Source organism: Anguilla anguilla, chromosome 14, assembly GCF_013347855.1.
Source record: "Anguilla anguilla isolate fAngAng1 chromosome 14, fAngAng1.pri, whole genome shotgun sequence".
In the NCBI taxonomy this organism is placed as follows: Eukaryota; Metazoa; Chordata; class Actinopteri; order Anguilliformes; family Anguillidae; genus Anguilla; species Anguilla anguilla.
Window position 1 is genome coordinate 18144626 of NC_049214.1, and position 20971 is coordinate 18165596.

General features: G+C 44.7%; 2 protein-coding genes across 4 annotated transcripts in view; one reads left to right on the plus strand and one right to left on the minus strand.

Annotated features, from left to right (window-relative positions):
- Window positions 1-863: 863 nt before the first annotated feature.
- On the minus strand, window positions 864-16572 carry mrrf (mitochondrial ribosome recycling factor). The gene is given in 8 exon segments (XM_035390432.1): window positions 864-1051; window positions 1319-1478; window positions 3646-3737; window positions 6473-6591; window positions 9551-9703; window positions 11451-11494; window positions 11496-11639; window positions 16480-16572. Coding segments are annotated over 7 exon segments (765 nt in total). The 5' UTR covers window positions 11615-11639; window positions 16480-16572; the 3' UTR covers window positions 864-973.
- Window positions 16573-16584: 12 nt separating this feature from the next.
- The window catches only part of rbm18 (RNA binding motif protein 18), a 14344-nt gene continuing 9957 nt past the window's right edge, over window positions 16585-20971 (plus strand). The window contains exons 1-2 of one of the 3 annotated variants that reach the window (XM_035390435.1): window positions 16585-16807; window positions 17873-18010. In XM_035390435.1, the coding sequence (XP_035246326.1) occupies window positions 17904-18010 (107 nt within the window). In that variant the 5' untranslated portion in view covers window positions 16585-16807; window positions 17873-17903. Of the gene's footprint in view, window positions 16808-16978; window positions 17164-17872; window positions 18011-20971 lie in introns of those variants that run through there. The other 2 variants (XM_035390434.1, XM_035390436.1) reach the window with 2 other exon arrangements.

Below are 20971 nucleotides of genomic sequence, written 5' to 3' on the forward strand. Positions count from 1 at the left end.
AAAGGACAGCAACGGTGCCAGGATTTGGGGGTCTTGATCTGGGAGTAAACCAAGCCACAATCCCAAACTGAATGGAGTTGTTCAAAGTGTGTCTAGAATCACCCCAGGGACTACAGTCTCAGTGCCAACACATGTATTCAAGATACACTGGCAATGATGTTCAATTCAAATTCAATTACCAATGGCATGGAAACCATAAACTGTCCTTGTAATGTTTTATCTTCTCCAGACCAATATTCTACTTTCTCCAAACTAATATTTGTTACTTTACTATTGTACTAGAAGTCAACAAACAATTGCAAATAAAAGCACTAGTTACAGTCAGCCCACAGACAAATGGCCATTATGTTTCTTAAGTGGACATCAGAAGGATGCCTATACAAGACAGTGCACCATAGATACAATGGCCACTACCATCTGATATGCATTGGGAATGTGACTTAACATGGAGGGAGAAAGGTTAATTATGGCCAAAGTGGTAATGGTGTCCATATATAATGTGTGCACTGTACAGGGTTTATAATAGTAGCTGATGTATTAATCCATGGATCTGGGAAGAAGGACTTGTTGGAAACGCACTAATAGCTGAAATCCCACAGAGTGGTTCCAAATCCCTCTCCCACTGAGTTTACATTCAGTGTGGCGCTTTCTATATAAACACAGCATTTGTGTCACTTGATTAACAGGAGGACCCAAAATCACATTAAAAGTCCATTTTTTCCCAGGTTGTTTAAAATGCACAGAGAAAGGGGCCTACAGATCCTGGCATGGCTTGCCTATACATGTTTACACGAGTGGAGCACACAAGCATTGCTCAGCACCAACCTTGGTCCACATTTTATATTCAAAGACAGCAAATTGTCAACTTGCTCGAATCTGGTTTTATTTCAGAATTTCACATTTTAATATGTTGTGTCCACTCAAACAGCACACATGGAAAAAGCACACGCAGTAAGAGAATCTCCAGCGGACATCATCCCAGAAGCTCCTTGGACTTGCTGGCCAGTTGCTTCTCTATGTCAGCTGTAAAACTGTCTGCCATTTGCTGAACCTGGCCAATAGAAAGAGAGACAGCTTTTTATATCCAGATTTATAAAATATGTTTTAATATCCAGCTTCTACTGGATAGTAAATGTGCACAGATAACCATATAAAATGTGCACAGATAACATATAGATAACTATATAAAAAATATCCTATAAAAACATAAGTAAACTTGTAAGCGTATTATAGCATGTATATACTTATTTTCACTGAGTTTGGATTAAAAGTGTAACTGCATCCCACGCAGTTCTCTGCCACAGAGAAGTGGGTTCACCTGCTTCTCTATCAAGCGGATGGTGTCCTCGGAGACTCGGTCCTTCTCCCTCTTCAGCTGTGTGACGGCACCCGATCGCACCCGGCGCAGCGACTCCTTGGCCTTGTTGCTGAACTGCTTGGCCAGCTTGGTCAGGTTCTCCCTGTGCTCCCTGGTCACCCTGTGGGTCAGACACGCCCCCATTCTCAGGATTACACGAAGACAGAGACAGAGATTATAAAACTAAAGAGGTCCAAAAACGTTAGCCGAAAAGGGCCAGTTCACACAAACTAATACAAGGCCTGAGGCCAACGTGACACCCCTGCTTGTGGTCTGAGTCGTGTGACAGTCAATTGCCCATCTGTGTATATTTTTGTCCAAAAGCAACTCGGACAACAGCTCTAGATTGGCAGCAGGGCCAATAAAATGAGGACGGGGAATAAACCTATCATGTGTAAATAATGTGTGACTTAAGAAATAATAAACTGTCATTCCATAAACTGCAGTCCGTTATATCTTAATAAAACAGTAATACACCGTAATAGTCCTGCCTTTTTGTTTTCTGGATAAACTGTGTTCAAAACTGTGTGCATTTGCAAGTCACCATTTTCCCCTCATTTCTTATTTTTTTTATTTGCTGGCAGCATACCAAGTTTTTAAATAATGCATCTGTAACGTTTACATGGGAACAGGTCAGAGATCTGGAAGCTGGCAGACAGTAGGGGGCGATATAGCAGGGTACGGATACAATGGCTTCCTATGGGAGGAAGTTTTCATATGAACTGTTGGCCGGTAGGCGAGAGTGGCAGTATAATCCAGGGGTGGTGTAGAGCACCGTATATGCAAGTGCTAAAATACTGTAGGTACAAAAAATAATACAGCAGTCTTTTTTTTTTTTTTACACAAAGAAATAGACATTAAACCTTTATATTTGGTTGCAGTATCAAGGCAACAGGCTTGCAAGCTGAGACTCAACTGCATTAAATCCTATTTTCTGCTAAACTCAGAGGCAGGTCAGCAGCTGGAGTCAGACCACTCAAAGGTGCGTCTGAAAGCAGAGATTACAGACTCCAGTTCGGAGAGTTCAGTGATTCAAGGGACATATAACAGTGATCAATCTACGTTATAGAGCTTTCCGACAAACAGCTACAATTTTACACACACCTGTATACGGCAGAATCAAACACAACAACTGATCGGAGTCTCATTGAAAAAAAATTTCACCAATCCCACCCAAATGTCGAATGTCCAATTCACAAACTACGCACACAAGATCTGAGTCCCATTTTGAGTTTCCCACTAAAGCAATTGTGTACTTGCATACAGGTTACATAACCTTAAAGGAAGATCATTAGTATACGAGTTTAACCTTTTCAATAACATAACTTTACATTCTATTTTCAGGACTTTAAAAAGTTTTGACTGCATTCAACAATTAGTTTTTGTTGGCGCAACAATTTTTCTTTCATTTGAAAAGCCAAATTCCATTTGCAAACAGTCCCTGTTGACTGCAAACAATAACCGTAATTGCTCAACTCAGGCCAATCAAGCGAGCCACTCTCTTTGGAAATGCAAATGCTCATTCCTGCACTGATTACCGGGCCAGGCTTCCATTTCTCTCTGCTCTACAAACACCTGCTAGAGTCGCTGGGCTTCAACAAAAAAAAAAAAAAGGAAGAACGAAATGTTTTCTGGGTTTAAAGCGTGCGGTCAGAACATCAAACTATTTGGACTGGCACCGGTGACTGCTTGCATTCATCCTGCTGGACCTGTGACCGCAGCGGATTGGGTCTCTGAGAGAACACAAAGGCTCCAGCTGGATCAGGGGGGGAACACCGCTATTAACTCCATTACAGCCCGAGCACACCAATGCCTCTGGTCACAGATGCACTTTTAATGACATCTGAAAAACCGGAGCAATTAAAAAAAAATTTAATTTCACAATAACGGCTTCCTTCAAATTACCACGTCTAAATTATGCTACTTGTCACCACACTTCAAAAACCTTTCTATTTTTATGAAGGATTTTTGGAGCCTGGAATTAACTTGTCATGTTGCTGTTATGCTATGAGCTTCAACGTGTGTCACTGCACAGTGGTAATTAGGTTTCTAATCCGTCATAAATGTTCTACATCTGCTTTTTAGTGGTGGCTTTTTCACGTTCTGTGCTTTTTTAAACATCACAGCAAGATGGAGCCAATATCACATTTTAAAAGGGTTGGGAAGAACACAGCGCTAGCGCTGCCAAGCGGCTTGAGGCAACAGGCACTGTGGTGTGCATGCTACCTTCACACTGAAGCCGCTGAAGCGCAGGCAGAGCCAACATGGCCGCCGGCACTCTCACTCACTTGGGAATGGGCACCCTGATGATGGTCCCCTCCACCTCGGGGTTGAGCCTCATGCTGCTGTCTCTGAGGGCCTGGGCAGCCGCCGCCGTGGCCTGTGGGCAGATCAAAGACAGGGGCATTAGGGGTAATGGCTGCCAGCTGAGGCGCACTTACCTGCCTGCACTGCCAAACTCGGGCGTCCCCCCCCCCCCCCACCCGCCCATTGTAAGAGCACCAGGGAGAGGGGCTGGCCCACTGCCTTTGATCCGATGGGAGATTTTGAGCAGGAGGACTTGAGTAGGGAGAGTTTGTGCTCTCTCCCTGAAGAGGGGCAGCGGAGAGAAGGGAGGAAAAAGAGGAGAAAGAGGAGAAAAGGCACATGTGGGGTGGAAGTGCTGGAGGGGAGCGTCAGACCCCCCCGTCTCCTCAGGCGCAGTGCAGGGGCTGACCCCTGATGACCTGGGCTCACCTCCTGGCTGCTTCCCACAATGCACTGCAGCCAGGGTCTGCAGAGAGCACAGACTAAAGACATGCTTCAGATAAGTTTTGTGTTGAACTGAAGAGGTGCTGGCGGTTGTGCTTTAGGGCACTAGCAGGGACCTCTTGAACGTTCAGCTCACAAACCTGCTTCAGTAGAGCTGGCCAAAAGTGGACAATATGCCTTTGAGTACACAAGGCATGAATATGCAAAACACATACCAACTCAACACATAAGGGAGCGTACTGAGCCCAGCACAGACACTTTTGCACTTTGTAATTTGCACTCCATAAAGCAAATGGTCAAATAAGAATGTCAGAATATTTTGTACATCACCTTCCATACAACCTATAATGTGATGAAGACAATGGGAACACCTCAGGAATACCCCGAGTATCAAAAGTGTGCAAATGATGCCTACACATTTCTCAACAGTTGATTATGATATTTATTTTACATTTACAAAGGGTGAAAAAAAAAAAAAACGTTTTATATTTGTGATTAATAATTTTTAAGCCTCTGCCGACATCTGCGCAGACTTCAAAAAGAGCGAAATATCTAAATCTCTTGTTTCTTCAGCACAATAAATGCACTTCATGCCATGGTTAGATTGTTCTTGAAATTCAATCCACACGGTTTTCACAACAGATCCGGTTACTGAGGCCGCTGGGAGACTCTGCAGTTTTGTAAACACCAGACATGTTCTGGTTAATATGTTAAAAAAAAAAGCCCACAGAATTACCCTGGAGTTGATTGAATACTGCAGGTTCAAAGCGAACTGAGACTTCCACATGTAGCACTGTAAAAACACCTCCGTAACGACACGGATGCCACACACGGAAACCCTGCGCTCTCAGAAACTGCGCTGTAATTAATGCCCTCTGTAGACGGGTGTAACAGCCATAGGCTCTGAGTGGGGGGTGTACATTTGGGTTTTATTTGATTTTAATTAATTGCGGGAAAACAATGCTCTCTCCAGGGGATATGTAATGGATTAGAATCATTATGGGCCTGTTTGGCTTTGCTGGGTTTTGGTCTGGTTCTGCAGGGATGTTGGGTAATGAGGTGCTGTTTCTGCACCGTGCTCCTGCCATTTGAGGGGGTATTCTGACCTCAGTGTCCTAGCCTATGAAATCATCACACGTGATTTAGGTCAGAAGTAACAATTCATAATGATATTAAACAAAGACAGTCTTTAGAAAGGTTGACTTTTCAAGGTATTAATATTATTTTCTACATTTTAATTGGCAAGAACTGAAACACTATTGTAAGCAAATCATGCACCTTACTTAATGGAAGGAATGAGATACATATAGTGTGTTTTAACTGTAGTTCACAAACTGCAGTCCTGAGCTCACAGAACATGTCTGGCACTGAGGTAAAGCTAAAGACCCTAAAGAACAAAAGATGAATATTTACTTTCATAAATTCAGGAAAAGCTTAAGTTTCTCTTCTTAAAACAGGACCCTATTCTACAAAGGAGGGGGGGGGAAACTATGTGAGAGACCATTAGATCCCCATTTTAGACCAACCCAACCAAACGTGGTAACAGCCCACATCAGCAGCTGCGGAGGACGTTAGCGAAGCACGTTAGCGGAGCACGTTAGCGGAGGAGGCATGCGGAGCGGCGGCGGCTGCTTGTGAAGTGCGTGCCTGTGGAGAAATCGCGCTGGCGCGGCCCTCAGCTGGAGGAGCAGAGCCCGGTCACTTCCTTCCTCTCACAACACGCAGCAGACTCTTGGCCTTTGTTTCAATCGCTCTTCAAGAACAAAGGGGCTCCCAAATAATCAATCAATTTGTCTGAAGCGAGGCGAAACAGCAGATTCAGGTTTCAGCGGCAGGACGCTACGGACCGCTCCGCTCGCATGCGAAGGCTGGGAGGGCGTGCGGATGTTGAAAGAGCTCCGCTCTTATTAAGATACCTTTCAAATGATTTTTTTTCCCCTTTACATCCTCTCCCTGTTTTGCACATTTCTCTCATTCTAAACATTAGGGGCCGGGAGCGGCTCAATGCGAGTCGCGAAAAATAAGTGGCGGCCGATCATCAGGTTAACAACGCTCCCGTGTGCCTCTCAGGCTGCAGCATGATGTAATTATATGGCATTAAGTCAAAGTCATTAAGTCAGCAGCATTAAATCAAATAAAGTGTGCAAGAACCTGAGCCCGGTTGTTGCCATGGATACCTAGTTAACAGAATGGCCACATTCTGAGGTAACCTGTGGTCATGGAAATGACCAATCTGGCAGAAAAGTGGACAAGCTTACAAATAATATACGTTCTGGTGCACCAGCATAATTAAACTGCTCATAACTCGTCAGGCAACACTGTGGTGGCTCCAGGGGGTTTAACACATGGGGAAAAGCAGTGTACCTCTGGGAACCCGGTCATGTTCACCACAATGAGCTGGGGAGACTTCATGGAGATCTGGCCCAGCTGGTTGATAGGGAACCGGCCATCCTTGGTGCTGACGGTGATGTGGTCCAAGGCTCCTGAGGTCAGGAGAGACACAGATATTGGGGTTTTGAGTTTAAAACGAACAGAGATTCAGACGCAACCAGAACAACTCGGGAGAGCTGGAGTTGAGGCCGGGCACGGCCAGAATCGCGGTGGCAGAGCGCTGCTCGCTTAGCCACAACCCCGCCGCAGCAGAGAAACTGCTTTGTATCCGAACAAATCCTCAGACCCATTACACATCCTAGAGCCCTTCACTGCGCCCTGGGCTGCAGCTTATGGGGAACTCTGCAGTGTGAGTCAGTGCACAGGGCTCCCCTCCTCCCACGGCAGAGAACCAGACCCGCTGCCAACATGCGTCTGGTGGCTTCGTCTGGTTTAGCTCAGGGCTCGTTCTTTCCTCCGTCTCTGTCTAATTTCATCATTCTTCCTGCTGCCGCTGAAGGGAGAGTACGCTGTGGGGCTCAGTGCGCTCTTTTGCCAACATACTTTGTGCACTTTGATCTCTTCTGCTGTTTTAAAGGGGAAAAGGTCTAATATAAAACACCACACAATGTCAAATATTAGTTTCTCTAATAGTATTTGAAAACTGAAGAAAAAGTTGGCCGATTTATTATTTGCTTGCTATAAATCTTAACAGCTCAGTGCAAGTGTTTTAGAATCATGCTTCCATCGGGAGTACTGTGCATGTAAGGACCTGCTCACAAAGAAGCAAGGAAATCCTACCCCCGGCCAAACAAAGCATAAACATAATAAAGCAATTTTACTCCTTAAATTAAAAAAGAAGCAGTGCAGTGACACAGGGGGAGGGGCTCTGTAAGGGTGCCTCCCCCCCCCCGGCCTGGGCTGTGTGAAGAGCCCAGTCTGCAGCCCTGCTGCCGATGTGTGACCCAGTTCTGGCACTGCCATTACCTGAGCCCCAGTCCCACCACACATCTGCTAGTACTTGCACCGGGGATACTGGTACTTCCCCTGCCTCATCCAAACGAGACCCAGCAAGGAAACGATTACCCAAATGGGCTCTTCCTGGTCAGGACACGACCCTTTCTCTGTCATATTTTTTTCCTTAAACAACTTTGCGCCATTTTTCTTTAGACTAATTTGGTATGCCCTGTCCTAATGTAGGCCTATCCCACGGCTGTCACGCCCTCTTACACAAACCTGCACACTTGTACAAAAACGTGCACACTCGCACAGGAGCATGCACACTCATACAGGATTGTGTCGTTGCAGGCATTGCTCATGCAACTGATTCAGGAGGACCACCGGTACTCAATTAAGCAGTGGGATCAGAGAGCAATGAGGAGGGAAATATCATACCGAGTGAAACTCCCTCTAGGTGTGGCACCACAGAAGAACAGGCACAGTCAGGATATAATCTGTAGTGCATCTCTGCCCTGAGAGCTAGCCCCTCAGCTGGCTATACAACCTAGCAGCTTTCTGTTTGCTGAGATCTTTAGAGATCCAGTACTGCACTATGCTCAAATGAGAGCTTGGAATTATACAATCACTCCAGCTGGGGAGGGGTGGGACGCCGGAGTGGGGGGAGCAAGGGGGGCGGGAGTGCAGGGACACTCACAGGTTTCAGGGGCACTACGGACCCCCCGTCTGCAGAAACTCTCTGATGCTTCAGCTGCGTGCTTCCTCGGGCTCACATCTGAGCTCAGAGACCACCTTAAGTAAATGGAGACAGAGGCTGCTTTGGAGCTTCACAGGGGCTGATGTCAGAGATAGCTGGGGTTTGTGTCCCAGGCACCCACAGTGAATCCTGCCCTCCAGCTGATGGATGCGCTTACGGAATAATATCCTCACGCTGCAGATGAATCCGGGCTCCGGTTCAACATTGCAGCTGTCTGAGGGGCTTTAGGTTCACTCTGAAAATCGTCTGCAGTTTCCCTAATCCTGTAACCGACAACCTGTCACAATGTGGGCTAGCGAGTTTAGGCCGGAGGCCCCAGATCAGTCTTTCCAGCGTACGGCTGACTCCTGTCAGAGTGAAGGACTGATCCTGGGTCAGCACACTGCCCTCAGCTGAGGTGTCTTTCAGCTCCCCTCTACAGTAAACACAGCAGATAATGAGAGCCAGATGAGGCTGTTACCAAACCGTCCATCTCCTGAATCTGATGTCATTTTATTCCTGGGGTCTTCCAGTTCTTTTATTGTTTTGTTAAATTTACCGTCAAGCCAAATTCTTCCGGTTCCATGAGTAATTGTGCATCTGGACCCAGAACAGAGGAAGCAGCGGACAGAGATGAACAAAAGACCCAGGCACGTGTTCAGCGCTGCTCGAAGAGCCGTGTGGGCCCAGCGAGCATCCTGCCGCTCTCCCCTCCTGGGCTGCCCACAGCGGAGACACGCTGACCCGGAAGTGTTCAAGAAAACAAGGTCAAACCAGACCTGCTCTTCATGTGGCTTCAGTCTCGATGGCCAGGGTGGGAGTTGGAATGCAGTATGAATATGAACTCTGGAGCGATGAGGGTTTTCTCCCAGGATGAAATGCATCACATGCTCTGCTACAACATGTAATGGCCATCTCCCGCCAGAATAAACTGCATTTACCCTCTGTACTCCTCAAATATTGAAACGGAAATAATTAAATGAATCGCAGTTAAATATTCCATAATTATATCATTTTTTAATTAAACAAATTACACAATAGATAGAATTGAAAATTATTTAACATAATTTTCTATTAATTATACCACATTTTATTAACTACATAAGTATAATAGAAAATTATTTCATGACATCATGTAATTATGTCTACCACTATTTACTACTATTACTATATTATAAATGAATATAACTGAACTAGTGACGGAGCAGAATCAGAGAAGTGCTCATGGATTTTCAGCAGCTTCCTGTTAAAACCCCAGCCTAGTGTAGCAGATTAAGGGAGTGTGCCAGAGGACCCCGGGCTGGTTTACAGTTGTAAACAGCGGTTGCCAGATGCAGGTCAGGCAGGGTACGGTGCCCATAGGCCAGCGGGCCGCCTACCGGGGGAGGTGCGGATGCTCAGGTTGCGGCTGAAGTCGTCCTTCAGGGAGGTCAGCACGGCGGTCATGTGCGCCTTCACCTCCTCCAGGTCGATGATGTCCTCCACCAGCTCCGGGTTGATGTTCACTTTCGCCTGCTGCCCCTTGGATTTCGCTGGAGCAAAGAATCGTACGCAATGCACAGACTAAATACAGTACATGTACAGACCGTATCGTACACAATGCACAGACTAAATACAGTACATGTACAGACCGTAGCATCGCTGCTGGCCGTTAGATCAATAATATAATTGCATTATGATCTACACAGATAAGCACAAAGTCTGTCATTGTGTGAGCGAAAGCCATAATGCTCATAACTGCAACACTGTGGCATGATTCTGGCGCATTGCTGGAACTAAGGAATTTGAACTCTTTTTCCACCCTGAGAAGGTTCCCATTCGTTTGATATGGAGAGAATGACTGACTTCTCAGAGAAAGAACACATTTCACAATGTCAGGCAAAATGAGTGATCCAGACCTCCTGCAATTTGAAAGGGGTGCTGATGACCCAGCACACACTGCATTTTCCAGCATACTGCAAATTTATATTTACATTTAATCATTAGGTGGATGTCCTTATCCAGATATCCTGACAAAAATGCATGGACAAGGGCTAGGCAAAGAGTAGAGTCGTTGCCAAGTTATCAGTGTAACAACCGACCGTCACATAAACCTACAATATATGTAAGTACCAGAGTAGGTGAAAGAGGGAGAGCAGGGCAATAATGCTTAAAATAACATGGGTTTGGTGGTACAGTGTTACATTTAGCATAATGGGGGCTATTCAGAGTGCAGTTAAAGCAGGTGAATTTTCAGAGTGCAGATCAAAGAGAGTGACAGCTGTCTGGATTGCAGTGGGAAGCTTGTTCCACCACTGGGTGGCCAGAGTATGGAAGGGTCATGAGCGATAAGAGGGACCCTTTTAGGAAGGGGGATAAGGAGATTAAAGGTTGGGGGATACAGTGGTTGGGGACCAGAGCGGGCTGTTTTTCAGGCAGTGTGTCAGCTGACTGTGTACAGCCCGTTCAGGTGTTTCTGAGAGGTAAAGGAGGGTTGCTGGTTAGGACTGCAGGGGTCCAATAAGTATGTGTTATTTGGGCCTGCTTTAATTCACTGGGGACACAGTGCTCAGGGAGTTGACCGGATAGGGGACGAACGGCAGAAGTCTGGGAGTAGAGGAGAGGGGACAGGGGACAGGATCAAGCATACAGAACAGTAGTCCTACGGCCAGTGGAATACGTAACGTTATGAATGTCTGCAACGCTGGATTCAAAATATGAAGCCAAGTCGCCTGCTGAGAGAACAGAGGGTGGTGGAGGGATGAAAAGAGAACAGAACACAACAGAAGGTAGCAAATAAATTACATGGGACGTTTGTAGCAGCATTGATTTTGGTAATTGATTAGGCCTAATTACTTTTTAGCACAGACATACAGACAGGCCAGACGGAAAAGACAGAAAAACAGACAGACAGACCAGACAGAACAGATAGACAGAACATATACACACAGACACACACACAGAAGAATCCAATCTCTCGAATCTGAGGCCTCTTTAAAAGGGACATGGAAATGAAAGGGACAGACCTGCATGCAGGTATATGACTCCAGCCATTAGTAATAAAAGCAGAGCAGAAACCCAGAACAAACACCTGCTTAAGAGGAGAAGAGAGCCAGCCGAGACCCCAGGACTTTAAAACAAGCGCTGCACAGAGTGCTGTTATAGCAAAAGATCACACACCGACCCCTCTGCTACCCCTATGCGCGGCTCTGAGGACGGCTGCGTGCGTGCGTGCGTGTGTGTGTGTGTGTGTGTGTGTGTGTGCAGGGCAGCGGACAATGAGCCCAGTGTTCCACTCACCTTTACTCTTCTTGGTGGCGTACAGACGGGCGAGGGAGGGTAGGGGGGGCCATTTTCTGCCTGGGCAGGTTTTGGAGCCCTGGGGCGCGTGTCGCAATCACCCCCAGCTGGGCCACGGATCGGCACACCAGAGGCCGGAGGAGACAGAGCTGACTCAGAGCCATCGCTGCGTCACCCGTTCAGCGCAGTCTGAGACACGAGAAAACAGTCTGAGCGGCTTTGTGTACCGAGCCTCAGGTGGCCTGTGTGTGTGTGTGTGTGTGCGTGTGTGTGTGCGCGCGCATGTGTGTGTGTGTCTGTGTGTGTGTGCGCGCGTATGTCTGAGTGTGCGTGTCTGTGTGTGTGTGCGCATGTGTGTGTGTGTCTGTGTGTGTGTGTGTGCATGTGTGTGCGTGTCTGTGTGTGTGTGTGCGTATGTCTGAGTGTGTGTGTGTGTGTCTGTGTGTGCGCATGTGTGTGCGTATGTCTGAGTGCCTGTGTTGAGTTGAGTTTGAAAGCCAGGGACAAGGCTCAAACCTTAAACATTTTTCCAATGGGAGATAAAATATCATATTTTGAGTGTATCGCATGTCCATATTAGCCATTCCACAAAACCTATACCTGGAAACGGCATCAGGAGGAACACCCTTACCCTGAGGTCTAAAGTGTACCAGCTCACACAGCATCTCGCCGTGGGAAAGAACATGACCCACGCATGCAAACGCACCAGAACTTAAGAGGACATTGAGTCCAGGCTCTCTTATGAATCACTCACCACAGAAAGACCAGCTGCTTCCCACTCAGCCGTGACAAGCAGCAGGAACATGGGGATGAAGGGAGTCTATTTATTATTCTGACTGAGCTGCATGTAGCATGCGAGTGCTTGCATGATTCTCCTCAACCTATTGCTGGCAGGCGAGGCGGCCCATTGGAAACGTCCTCCAGTTCTCAGTCGTGAGATAAGTCAGCAGCTCCATCAGACTTCTTGTCATTTCTTTTTTAGACAGATTTTTAACTCGTCTGATGTACTCATCTGTGAGTGGTAAGGGACTATTTTCAACCCTACAGACCACAATGTAGCAGGACGCTAGTGTCAATCAGCAGAACTTAGAGGGTTAAATCAAGGGGAACTCTTTTCTGTTCTGCACACTTCAGACAATGAAAGAAGAGCTTAGCAAATGAGCCATTCCAGTTCTACACCCATTCACTCTGTGGAGGAACAGAGAGCATTAGAAAGCAGACTTACTTTCTTCTGTGTAGCAAAACTTGGAGAAACTTATAATCAACTGGTGTAAAGGAGGGGTGCTTCTCTATACACTGGGCATAAACATTACAAATTCAAGCAAGGTGCTGGCATAGGTGGACAGACACAGTTATTTTATGTCAATGTAAGCAGTACTGCTAGTCAAATCTGATCCCACCAAAAAAATGAAGACACGACTGGTATCTACAAAATTTTTGTATCATGGAGAAACAACTACATTAGTGTGACAAACACTGGAGTGCATGTTAATAAGACTAAACTATAGCAAGCTAATGAAATAAGACTTGCATTAGAAAAATAACTTTTAATGAGCCAGTAGAGGGCACTATGCTTATCCTGTGTAACTCAGCTCTATGGACAAACATATTCAGTAGACCTCACTGTAAGTCTCTGTCAAGTGTGTGTTTTTGGAAAATATTATTAATTCAATGAAAGAAAGAACTTTGTACCATCCAAGCAGGTACTTTTCCCCTACGGGCTTTCTTTAGGGAAACCCCAGAGGGACACTGAGGGGGACAAAGAAATCTCAACATCACCCGTGCATATCAAAGACTTGGTGAACCTAACTTTTCATTGCCAGTGGGTCTGAACAAAGTCAATGATGTGTGTGACAGCAGAAGACGTCCTCCTTTGTGCACAGAACATTCACACTATCGAGCCGTGTTGAGTAAAGTAACGCTGACGGCACGCAGGTGGACACAGCACCACCCTCTCTCTCTCTCAGCGCCTCCGCTTTACATCTGGGTGTGTGGTTTGAGCCTAGTCAAAATACGGCCTCGCTCTGTATCAACTGAGCCTGCATGCGCGGACGCGACCGGGCTACCGTGTTTACTGTCTGCACTGTATCGGTAATGTATAAACAGCGCGGGCTAACTGTCGGCACCGTACCGGCATCTTTTCTAAACAAATCCGATAATATTGCGCTAAACAATGCTGGGAACAGGTCCACTGACAGACGGGCCGGATATTCATATATGCGTTTATTTATTGATTTTTTTTAAAAATGAAACACTGGTTTTGTAGCTGTGTCATCGAGCTGAGATATTACCATCAGCACACAGTGTGAAAGCAGGCACAGAGAGAGAGGGGGATGGAGGACGTCTTTGGAGCGGAGGTGAAGCAGAAAACTGTTACACAGGTGTTGGGTGTAATACTGTATGCACGCCCCTCTGTTTGGATCCAAATTTAAAGAGCCGGGCCAGCTGGCCTGCTTGTGTCTGTGATCCTATCTCACTAAAAGCACACTCTTTAAAGATAAGCTATTCTAATATTTACACTAAAAATGGATGTCTACTTATCATTGCTCCCCATCACCATTGTTCAGCGATGGATACACAGTTGTTGGCTTTCAGTGGGTGTTGTATCCAGTTAAAGTGGTAGGCTAGTTCTGGGGAGTGTTGTGGCACCCCACAGTCTGGAATTGAATCTGACTGTGCCAGTGCTGACACTGGCCAGACATCCTGTGGGGTGAAGCACTATCTCCCAGTGTCAGCCAGAGAGGGAGGTTTCAGCAAGCAGGGTGTTCTCTGCCTCGTTATGTAGTCATGTAGTTAATAGTTGCATTTTGATGCACTTTGATAGATAAACTGCAAAAGTATATCGTAATCTAATCTAATTCCGTTGTGAATGTGATCATTTCCCCCCATTTGAATACATTTGCCACCAGACATTTTTCATGCATATGTTAATGTGCCAGATGGCAAACCATAGCCTACATTTTGTATTAGTATCCAAATAAAATAATGAAACCACAACAGTTTCAGTGAAACTCACATGATATCCTCCAATAAGTAAAACATGTGTCTGGATAATGTCACTCGGCACCACTTTTCTTGCCATTTCAACACACTTGCTTAGTATTAGCCCATACATCATATTTATAATATGAGGTTATCAACAGGACATACAGTCTCACTGTATGTCTAATGATACAGAACTGAATTCCCAAGGGGCAGGGAAAATTGTCTGCAAAGTCTCCATGATATTGCTGCGTTAACACTAGGCTGTCTATAGTTGTCACGAATGGCTGCTGTCAGAAATATTAACAGTTGCTCCAGATCAACTCCAGATTACCTCTCCTGTTACATTGCTGACAATGCATTTTAGAGGACAACTGTGTTAGAGTATAAATTCCAAATTTACAGAGAGTGTATCAGTGAAGAGATGGGCTTATGTTAAGAACTGGGTTAACTAAATGGGACAGCTTACTTTTTATCATTGTAATGTCAGACAGTATCTTACTTTGCAGATGACATACTATATTAAAGAAGCATCCTTCACCTCCACATCTACATAAAAACAAACGTATACGCTAATGACTGAATCAACAGGATGCAAGGAAGGCTTATATACTGCATATACCATTAACGGTCCAATGACACCACTGTGGCTTCAGCAAAAGTCAACCTCCTTATACAACAAAAGAAGCCAACATCTCTGAATGTCCAATTTTTTTTTTATATCGGCAACCTTTGAGCTGAAACAGACATGGATTTTAATTCTGATCAGCCTCCAACTACTTTGTACAAACTACAATTAATTATTAATGGAGGTCAGAGAGCACATTCATCCCAAAAATATTTAGTTTCACTATGTCTATATGTTCAGGGCTCGAACATCAACTGTTCCAACCAACTGCAATCTGATGTCTTCATGTTGTAGTCTTACTGCCAATGGATATGAAGTACGTAACTGACACCAACCCTACTAAACCTACTCTTTGTGAAACAAATGTGTTGCTACATACATATAGCATACATATAAAGCTTTTATAATGCCTTGCCTTTATATAGTGCTTTTCTCATCGGTCAGTGACTCAAAGCACATTATAGAGATGAACCACCTCCAATGAGTAGCACCTACGTGGTTGATGCATGGTAGCCATCTTGCACCAGAATGCTTACCACACACATCAGTTGAGGTGGAGAGGAAGAGAACAATTCTTAGCTAATCAAAGGGGGTGATGTTTTGAGGGCAGGTTCAGTGAGCCAGCTTGGGAATTTAGCCAGGACACCAGGGAACTCGCTACTCTTTGCGATGAGCGTCATGGGATCTTTAATGACCACAATAATAATAATCCATCCATCAAAACATCGATTTCTATACCCACATTTCCTGGTCAGGATCGTGGGGGGGTGCTGGAGCCAATCTCATCATGCATTGGGCGAGAGGCAGGACGCAGGAATAATAAAAAATAATAATAATATTCTTTCAAATGGAACAGAAATGTACATAGGCCTAACCATTACTTTTATCACTCTTGGAAAACACTTCCTACAATATATATTAGGATGTAGAACTAAGCTGATATTACAGACAAATGATTAAAAATCCAAACTAACTCAGCGCATTGGTGAAATGAAAGCAAGAATTGTCAGGAGAAACTGGTGGGTTATAGACAAACCAATATAGACAGCTAGGAGCAGGGAATACTCAAATTCTGAAAGCTAACGTTAGATAAAGACAAGGAACACGCATTTATAGCCAAAATTAAGTATTCAGCCAATGAATGCCACACATATTTTGTCACTGATAAACTAATAATGAACCAATATATTCAATCAGTAAATAAGAACGCGCACAAGCAGAGGGTCAGACAACTGGCTACAAAGCTCTGCAGAAGAACCATTTACAGCAATTAAGGTCGATGCTAAATCACGTGAAACGTCGAGTGTTATGAATACCAGACAGATTTGACATAACAGCCTTGAGAAGGTACAGGTAATCACAAATATATACAAAATTAAATGAATATGCGCAAATACATTTGTCAAAAGTTGTACTCACAGAGCTAATATACCCCAGCTGAATCAAAGCATGTCTAGCTAACTCTTGAAGTAGTTATTTGTGGTCAATCATCATAAGGCGACGGAATCGCTACTAACGTCATTAAACGCGCAAGAAGCTCTGTCGACGATGTGTGGATAGTGTCACTCTATGGCGACTTTGTTTCTGTTTTGTAGTTTGTGAGCTATAAGCTACATACGACGCTAGCTAGCAACATTAGTGTAAATTTCCCCTGAAGTACCAATTTCCTGAATTATTTACCTTAATTTGTGAACGGCAGAGCTGTGGACTAATTCTTTATCACAAACAGGCTACTCTTCAGCCGACGGTAAAGTGTAAAGCGATCTTAAAAAATAGTAAGCTAACATGAGCTACTTTGCTTCAGTGGGCAGTCTCTGTTTAATTTTAGCCAATGAGCTAGGTACTACTAGCCAGCGGTCCTGGCTAATGTTCTCGATCTTCAGTATTCGATCTATACTGGCCCAATAACCACAGTGTTATTGAGAAACTGACAAATAAATTGTCTATCTACTTAGATTAGTAAAATAACCTTAGTGCTAGTTACCAATAATACGTTTTTTGGCTAGCTTACTTATGTTGCTAAGTAGCTAGCTCTAGCTTTTCGGCTTGCTAATTTTGGTACTAGCTAAATGAGTTAAGTAGGGAACCCGATTTCTCCGTTACGTAAGTTAACGTTACAATGCCGTTTCAACTTGTAGTTTGATTACTGTACGCTGGTGAAATGTAACGTTATATTGTTCGCCGCCTAATTAAGGTGTCGTACATTATACGTAACGTTAGGTATTTACAAATAGCCCACTTCTCTGTTGCCGTTAAGTTATCGACTCAGCACTGAAAGTTAAAAAGGGCATTTAAAAACAATTTTACCAAGTAATGCTATTCCTGTCATAATCTCAATTCACTGCGCTATGTGGAAATTATATTTCAACCAATGCTGTATTTTTGAATTTGGAGGATTCCACTGGCTCACCCCTAATTTACGATGTGAGGGGCATAGTAGCATTACACTGACCGAGTGTCATAGCTGGTCTGTTTAATTTATCCCTGTGTTAGTGGGTCTATCTAACATTATTATTAGCCTACATTATCTTACTTTGTTATTACATCACATTTTACATTTATTAACGTTGTGTGAATGACTCTGAGGTGTTCATGTGTATAGTGCTCTTCTATTGTGGCTTTGTTAAAACTTCAGCGTCCACTCTCCTGCTGAATGTATTTACATTCTGTTTTGTAATGGGACAAAAAGAAGTCCAAAATATTTTTTCTTCATAGAGTTTTCAATATGTAGGTTAGTTTTACCTTCTTTTAGGTATGAGACTGTTGGTAGAGTATGTGCTGAGTTTTTTTTCATAATTGTTTTTTAATGAAGGCTCTCCCCTTCTGATTCACTCCAGAAGTCCATGCAGTCAGCAGCAGAAACTTTGGAGAATGCCTCCATCCTATCGGAAAGCTCGGTCGCAAGAGGGACATCGCCTGTGGATCGCAACATTGACCCCAAAATCACAGAGTGAGTTGCTTTTCTGGTCGGGGTTTTGCTGGAATCCCCCCCCCCCCCCCCCCCGACCCCCACCATTATGATTGATTTAACTGGAGTATAAGCACATGTCTGAGGTGTGTGATAGAGCATGGAAACCCATTCCACTGAGGACCCTGTTGTTTTGTGCCCACCTGGAGTGTTTACTCTGTCACCTGTTGCTGGCCATTAAACACAAAAGAGGGAGGGGGAGAAAAAAACACCACACTCTGAGGTTACCTAGTGGACTCCTGGAAAATGTAAGGCTTGCTTGGACCGGTGTCTAGACAGGCGTTTCCTTCCCTCCTCTCCTCTGTTTTCTTTAAATAACCTGGTATAATAAAAACAGCAGAAATGCCTACAGGCTGGTGATTGGTAAGATTAATTAGTTCACATGTTGGGAGTGTTTGTTGTAGCAGGCCCACTTCAGATCTCACTGAAGGCAACAAGCAGCAGAAGTCCTGGTTCACAAGGTCAGTGTTCTCCTACAGGCACTTTCCAGAATGAGCAGAAACTCAGGGGAGCCAAGCTAGGGGGTTAATTGAGAGCAGTAGTTTGGTTCCGAGGTGAAATGCGTCTGATTTCTATGCTGTATTTCATGTAGATTCTTTGTCTGGAAGATTAATGGCTATGAAGGGCATGATGAATAGGGAGGCAGCAGTTATTGCTGGGATGTTTATTTGCAGTGATTGATCGGTAATGTCAAAGGACTGACATAGCCAGAGAACAGCTCTGTGGTCACCAGGTGGACACCACCAAATCTATGCACTCAGCGATCTAGAACTTGTGAACCCAGAATGTGATCTTTGTATGCTAAAACCTACAACTTTCTCTCTCTCTCAGCAATTCAAATGGCTTGGTCATGTCTTTATGAGCAGTACTGCAAGGCACTAATGAGTCCTGCGTAATGATCTTGGGCCTCTTGCCACTTTCTTGGTCATGAGGGAACCAGCACTCTTGAAGTCTTGCAGTGTTTTTGACGCCTTTGAATGATTACATGAACTGAGCTCAATTTCCTTTTTCTGAATAGTGTAAGACTGTAGAAGGTGGAAATGCTACAGAAAAACAGGAAGAGGCGTTCGTGTCCAATCTGTATAATTAATCAGCTGGCAGAAGACAATTTTCTCCTTCATCACCTCTGAACTGTCGAGTAGCATGGGCCTTTTTTCTTTCTCTCGCATGCCTCCTCATTACCTAACCCTTAGTAAGCAGTCAGGGTTATTTCTCGTTGCAGAGCGCTGGGTTTAGTTCCCTGTACGGGTGTTCTGTGCCTGTCCTCTTGTGAACACCAACTTTGGATGGGGAGAAAGTACCCCCCTACTACTGTGATACTAACTATGCTAAATCCTGCATTGAGATCTGAACATATGAGGGTAATATTCTCCACTAAGTGCGACTACCTACTGTCTGTTTAGGGCTGGGTGATATACCACAACAATAATTTTCGAATGCTGTAATGGCCTTCACCACCATATGGTGTGTTATGTTTCTTTTTCATCTTTTTCTTTTTGATTATACCTGAAGCAGTAGTAAACAACCAAATTAAAGATTCTTTGTGAAATGCTTCCAGACAAAAAAACTGTAACCATTGTTATAGATTGGGTGTTGGTAAGACAGCCAATCAGCAGCAAGGTTATACAGCTTTCTTGTGATCATGTGATGTGCTCTTGTCTATCTCATGGAAGCTACAGGGCTTTGCTGCTGATTGGCTGTCCTATGTTCACCCAATAGATAAGAATGGTGATGGTTTTTCCGGAAAGCATTTTGCGTGGCCTTTGAAGTGTGGCGCTTTACTGCCGCATCAGTTATAATTGAAGAGGAAAAAGACAAAAAGGAAGACAATACACCACACGGTGGCAATGACTGTTACTGCATTTGATAATCATCATCACGGTATATTTCCCAGCCGTATCTCTGTTGCCCTTTCGTGTGAGATGAAAGCATACCCCCCTTTAAAGTAATCAGTTAACGTGATGCTTCTCTTTCCTGTTGACTATGAGACCATGTATTGTGCAAAATGTATGATGATAATTGTCGGAAGTAGGGGCACAGCAAGTGGAATGTCTTTGATGCTCCCTCACGAATTGTGTCCATCAGCGCACGACACCTCTCATTTGAATGTCTGCGCAGTCTGCAGGTGTTTTCGCAAGCAGTTTAACATGTGCTTAAGTGCTTGTAAGATCTTTGCAGATATTAGCGCATCACTTAGTGCACGAGTGTGACAGAGACACGTGTTGAAAAGGGAACATTTAAACAACAACCACCCCGTCCTGGCAGGTTTTCCGCAGGCTATATAGCCACACACAATGCCCCACCCATCAGGTTTACACAGATCGTGCTGTAGACGCAATAAGGTGCTGACACGTTGACCCGTTGGTGTTCCACAGGGGCCCATTTTGGGCGGTGATGGTTTTAGCATATGCTGCAGGTTGTTTGTATTACGACAGGGCCTCCACGGCGCATTGTCCAGTTGGCCGGGTGGTGAGCGGGAAAGGGGGGTGCCCAGCGGAAGGCCAGAGGAACAGGAAAGAGGAAAGTCCTGTGGAATTCTGGGAAGCTGGGAAATGTGAGGCCAGCTTGCTCCTGGCCTTGTTTGTGGACCTGCTTCACACCGCTGCCGTGGTTACAGTGCGTGCAGGAGCCGCCCACATCTTTATGTTAACATAAGCCAGCGTGATGCCTGCTATTGATCTCACCCTCACCTTTGTCCTCCCGTTCTCCCTCAGTGCTGCTAAAGCTCCCACCGTTTCATAAGGGGAGCTAATGAGCAGTATGAGTGAAACATGTAGCAGTTTTACTAATGTGATGAATTTCAATTGTTCAAAGATTTAATTCTGATATGTAAAACAATTGATGTTTGAAAAACTTCTGGGTGGGTTTAATGACTAAAGCTCTTGATGATTCACTCCAAAGAATCAAATCCTCACTGTGCCAATCCCAACTGTGGAAGAGAGT